Here is a 5703-nt window from a genome sequence, read left to right as displayed (position 1 = left end):
GGAATTACAATACCCGCACAGTGCAAGTTATACACGATAATTTAGAGCCCCTGCAAGAGTGTATGCAAGCTATAATGGTCGATACTAGTAGTGATCACAATACTTTTAATCAAGCTCAGATGCTCCTCTCATATTTGAACAATGACGATTTCGGATATTGGCTGAACTTTTTCGCGACACTAGTGCCGCACTGTGAAATTTTATTCAAATGTTTGCAGTCGCGGTCCATTGATTCGATTAAAATTATGAGTGAAATTAATAAGTTTGAGAACGTTATAAATGATTTGCGGAATGCTAACGCACCACCTTCGCCAAAGAAAAAACGTCGACCTGGTAACGTGAAGCATTCAGTCATGAGAAAGGAAGTATGTGACGTCGTAAGAATGCAGATCAAAGACAGATTTGCATATACAGACCATTTATTGGCTTCGAAATTATTTAATACAGACAAGTTCGCGGACTATCACGCGAACTTTCCAGAAAATGATTTCAATAAAGTCGTCAAAACTTATGATTTTATCGAGAAAACTAGATTAAAAAATGAGTTATTAGTAATTTACAGCAGAGAAGATTTTCACAATGCCGATGGTGCCATTTCAATCCTTCAACATTTTATAGAATTTAAATTAGACACAGTATTTTGTGAAAGTATTAAATTACTAAAAGTTGTTTGTACAATCCCTATGACCTCGGTGGAAAGTGAGCGCTGTTTTTCCACTTTGAACAAAATTAAGACATTTACACGAAATACCATGTCACAAGATCGCCTTAACGCTCTGTGTATGATAAGTATCGAAAGACGCCTCATCAACACCATATCAGACTTTCACAAAAAAGTAATCGATGTTTTCTCACACCAAAAAGACAGGCGCATGGACTTCATGTACAAATAAAGGTACGTAATTTTTTTTAGTTTGAATATGTATAGGTAAGTGAACTCCCACTGAAATCTTGCACGAGCCGCCTCTGATTAGGTATATATATATCTGTCTTATATATTACTCTGCTCTAAATAAATGAAGAAAACAATAACTGAATGAGTCTCTGACTTAATTTTTTTACTCACTTCGTTTCTTCATCTTTCGGAAAACGAAAGAAACTCTCTTTATCCGTTTCGATGATTATAAACAGCCTTACACAGCACAATTCATGACCATTATAAATAGTAACGTAAAATTATGTTATTTAATTAACGTACAAGTTTCGTAATTAATACATGAAAACTATAAGTATTCAAATATCAAAGCCGTCTCAGCACGAAAACGACTCGCCGGAAACAGTGTTGTCGTTCAGTCAATGTGCGGGGCGTGGTGCGGTGTCTCAAGCTAGGGAGGGGCAGAATGTCCGTTCTCGTTACTTTTTTGTTGTCTGACCAAACGTCAGTGTCGGAACGAGCTAGTAATATACTAAATGGTAGTAAATTTTTATACTAATTACTAGTTTAGTAATTAATATAAAAAAATATTTACATTGTATTTAACTATACACATGCAGCACGCGTGCAGCGCGCACACGACGCACATGCAGCGCATTCGCTAGATCTGTACGCACGCTTAGGTTCACAGGCGCAGTCAACTCGCTATTTACACCGAGTCGATTGCTGCTTGCCGAAATATGTGGACAACGGTTCATAAGAATCATAATTATTAGATACACAAGAAACAAAAATCGACTACGTACTAATTACCTGTAGTACGCAATCAGCAATCAAATTATTGATATAATAAATAATTAACACAGATTGTAATAATCGCTTTGTATCTATTTAATCGCTAGGTTGACATTCATATAAAATAAAGATACGACAGAGAAATCCGGTTAAATAGCTATTTGTATACTGGAACAATGGTCGGTAAAAAGTACATAGCGTTGATTTTGTCAGTACTTGTGCTGGTCGCTGAAGCCAATAATGGCATCCAGAAAGTTCCTTCTCCGGCACTCTCCGAGAGGTAAGTAGAGTGCACTAGTGGACGGTGTTAATGGTGAACCAGAATTATATAAAACGCGACTAGAGAATGCAATAAAATTGTGGACAAAAAGACCGAACCGATCAATTTAATCTATTTGCTTATTAACTGGCCGGGATTCTTTTTTTTTTCATTTTAATTATTTAAATTTCTTCAGAAATCGAAGAAAGATTAATCAATTGAGTATTAAGATAATTAGATCACTTGAAGTGTTTACTTCTTTGATAATTAAATTACTTTTGTTGTGTAAAAAGTCGACTTGACCACTAAAAAACTACTTTTGCAGTAGGAACTGGGAAGGATTGGGTCTAACTGCGGACGTGAATAAGTATGTGGATGAAACGATTCACATGGTAGTGCCTTTGATGCAGGCGTACGGACTCGACCCCATGCCACTACCTGATGTAGAAGAGGGCTTTGAAGTAGTTAGTAATCTTTCATTGCTCATAATTTAACGAAGTGCAACATTTCAAATATTTTTTGTAGTCAGGTGGGTTCACCCGCTTCTTGCGTGCTAATGATCAGTTGATAAATAGTTTGATCTACCTACAGACCAACGTACAACACAATGACATGAATCCGCTTGATATGTACAGTATTTTTAAGTAAGTTTTTTATTTTAATATGATACGTATCTGTACAAGTGTCATAAATACATTGTTGTACCTATCTACTACAATAGGTACTTTCTGATTCCGATTTTAGAGGCCGGTATTGATCACATACAGCGCGTGGCTGAGGATCACTCAAGGTCGAATGACGGGTCTCAGCAGCGTCTCCCGGTCAGGTGACCAGATGGTGAACTACTTCGCGAGGATGATCCGTGTGCGAGTAGTATTGCAGTTCCGCGATTTGAGGGTTAGTCACTTAGTTTTAGTCACAGTCAGCGGCGAGGCGTCCATATAACTTGATTCCCACCGGCTTGCCTAAAATTTTCCACGTATTATCAAATATTATAGTATTTAATTTTAGAGTAATATACTAAATATTGTGTGCGCTTTGACGTGTACAATAATTAACAAGTGAAATAAGGTGTACTAGTATCTCGTGTGCTAATAAGTGTCGCCAAGGCGCCATTTGTTAAGACAAGTGTATTTTATTTTGCTCCGGCTTGACTAAACACAATTTTCTCTCCTCGCCACTGGTGACACCAGAGTCATCAGAGTCATCAGAGTGCTATTGCATTATGTATGCTAATTCATATAAATGTTACGGCTGTAAAATTGCCTTGCAGATATAAATTTTAGTTTCCAATTGTCACATGCACTTCCGCGTGTCCATTTGCTCGGCATCGGCGAGAAGGTCCCTATAACTCTTCGAAGATATGTTAAGTTCTTGGCCTGCATTCACTTAATACGTATAGGTCTCATATATACAAATTACTGCGCTCTCAATAATGAGAGAAATCAAGAGGATTTTACGCAAAAATAAAACTTATGTACTTATAAAATCGAGACTGTTGAAATGCCATTCCAACAGCTATAAAATATTTAGCGTAGGTATTATAAAACGCACTCGCGCTATTTAATTCATCATAAACTATGTTATGTAAAGATTTGGAATACCTATAATATGTAGTAGTAGCAGTAGAGCTTCTTGTGAAAGAATTTGTCGCCTATTTCTGCCGCCATGCAGTATTGTCAGCGTTACTGTGTTCTGGTTTTGAAGGGTAAGGGTGCTGGTGAATTACAGGCACATGGGACTTGTCAACTTATGTCTCAGGGATACGGGCGCAATGGCAGTGTCCCTCAGATCTTTGCAATTTGAAGCTCAGAGTGGCACTGCAACTGTTATGGACAGGCTGCCATGGTGTAGCTTGCCATCAGGCGCACACCTTATTCATTCTGTCACTTAATATTATAAAAATAAAAAACATGATCGTCCAACAGTTCGACTACCGCTACTTGGTAAAAGTTATGAACATGGGGCCCACTGGCGGTATAGTCGCCACACTCAATCGCTTCGTGGTCATCACAGATGTACTGCTCGACTTCAATAACGACGAGATCCATCTCCAACAGTTCTCCCTCACTGACATTGGGTACGTTTCAAGAATTTTTAATATATAATAGACACACGCTTGGCCACAATCTCAATCCACAATCTTTTACCTATCTAGACAGAACAGTGAGTAGGATATGCGCACTGGAAAAGTATTCTTCCCAATTACGAATGACACCTACGTGAGTTTGGGTGCTATTCATGGTTGTCTCTGTGTGTGTCCATGACACCTGCGATACAAGGTTTCTCTAGTGTTCAAAAAAGGAAAAGAAAAATGCGGTTGCTCTTTATGACAGTACACAGCAGTATCTACAATGCTGCTGTAAAGCTGCATTGGAAGTTGGTTGGTGACTGGGGTTGCCTACTGGGTTGTGGGGTTGAGTCTAGCTCTACATTTCTTTTACAGTATCATCATAAGTTACATACGACTGCTAATATTATGTAAACTTATCATTTCAGTCGTCTGCGCGTGCGTTTAACCGGCAACGTTCTAACCGACTGGTTGGTGAACCCGGTGATAACAGTATTCACTTCTATCTTCGACAATATCATAATTAAAGTTGTCGAAATCAACATTCGCAGATCTATTCAAGACGTTATCGACTTCATGAACACCAACCTCAAAGCAGTTATTAGATACCTTGAATCCTATAACTGAAATTAGGTACTTACATATTTATTGCCATAAGTGTCTACGGTATGTTATTGTTATAGGCAATCAACAATAAATTTGCTGTTTAGCCGTGTATTATTTGGTTTTATTTTTATTGTCGAATACAAAGAATTAGGTTTACTAACTACAATATAATTTTGCTCCGTTTGGTTATGTCATTATTAAGTTGCTACCCCACTTCTCACCAGCGCAAACCGGCGGACGGGAAAGCAGAGGACATTAAATTTATCAACGTGTATTTTATTATACTATTTCAATTGAAATAAGTTATAAATTTCAATGCTCTGAGACCGACCTAGGAGCATTTATGGCATTGAAGAGCACGCTATCGCTAGAGTATATCGGGAGGCGCCGGCATGCGGCGGGGGATCCTCCGGTATGCGCCGGCTTCCACCGGTATGCGCCTTATTCCTGTGGTGTGCCTGAATGTTCAATGTGACTATTCGAGTCCGTAGTCGCTGATGGAATGGAATCAAATCCGAGCGACCTCAGACACGTCGACGTATGCGGCGGCATTCTGTGGTTCACTGGCGGACGTTTGCGGTGTCGTAAGGACATGACTCGTCAGAATGGGCGGGCATAAAATCCTCTTCGATGTTCTCCCCCGCCGTCCGCGGGTTTGCGCAGGCCCTTACAACTGTCACTATCAAAGAGATATCTCGTAAATCATACAAATCAGGTGGCTTATTAAAGGCTTTTACAAGTAACACCGAGTATTATGACAAGTAATAATGACTATGGAAAAAATAACTTTGTAGGTTTGTTTAAAAATTCAAAAAAATTTAGAATCATTTTATGTCATAGCCAACCAACATTAATGAGTAAGCCCAAGACCATCAACACTTCATAATCATAACACTCCATACTTTCTGTCATTCGTGGCATAGTAGCTTAGAAAAAACTAAAGACATGTTATGTTGACATATATAAATCAGACGTTATATGTATATGATGCATTTCGACGTTGAAAACATGAACATGTTATTGTCTTTGTTTAACTATAGCGTGCCGTTAAAAGAGATCTGATCTGTGTCAAACATGGGAATCGAAAATACGTAACGT

The 5703-nt window shown here is 38.5% G+C and overlaps 1 protein-coding gene across 2 annotated transcripts; it reads left to right on the top strand.

Annotated features, from left to right (window-relative positions):
* Positions 1-1816: 1816 nt before the first annotated feature.
* LOC113233193 lies at positions 1817-4712 on the top strand. 2 transcript variants are annotated; one of them, XM_026468228.1, is made up of 5 exons: positions 1817-1949; positions 2254-2392; positions 2673-2825; positions 3857-4008; positions 4428-4712. In XM_026468228.1, the coding sequence occupies exons 1-5, from the start codon at positions 1846-1848 to the stop codon at positions 4624-4626; spliced, it is 747 nt and encodes a 248-aa protein (XP_026324013.1). In that variant the 5' UTR covers positions 1817-1845; the 3' UTR covers positions 4627-4712. The 2 variants fall into 2 exon arrangements, with proteins under 2 accessions (XP_026324013.1, XP_026324015.1); XM_026468230.1 differs by having other exon boundaries at positions 2257-2392; positions 4428-4626.
* The last annotated feature ends 991 nt before the right edge of the window (positions 4713-5703 follow it).

Source organism: Hyposmocoma kahamanoa, unplaced genomic scaffold, assembly GCF_003589595.1.
Source record: "Hyposmocoma kahamanoa isolate Upper Pololo Valley unplaced genomic scaffold, ASM358959v1 78, whole genome shotgun sequence".
Taxonomy (NCBI): Eukaryota; Metazoa; Arthropoda; class Insecta; order Lepidoptera; family Cosmopterigidae; genus Hyposmocoma; species Hyposmocoma kahamanoa.
The sequence above is the reverse complement of the archived record's forward strand: the minus strand, read 5'-3'. Positions and strand labels throughout refer to the sequence as shown.

Excerpts from the sequence above, each read along its gene's own strand:
- LOC113233193 (XM_026468228.1), top strand. The coding sequence starts at position 1,846 with ATGGTCGGTAAAAAGTACATAGCGTTGATTTTGTCAGTACTTGTGCTG. Across the intron at positions 2,393-2,672 it reads TAGAAGAGGGCTTTGAAGTA|AGGCCGGTATTGATCACATA; the intron begins GTTAGTAATCTT and ends TTCCGATTTTAG. Across the intron at positions 2,826-3,856 it reads TGCAGTTCCGCGATTTGAGG|TTCGACTACCGCTACTTGGT; the intron begins GTTAGTCACTTA and ends ATCGTCCAACAG.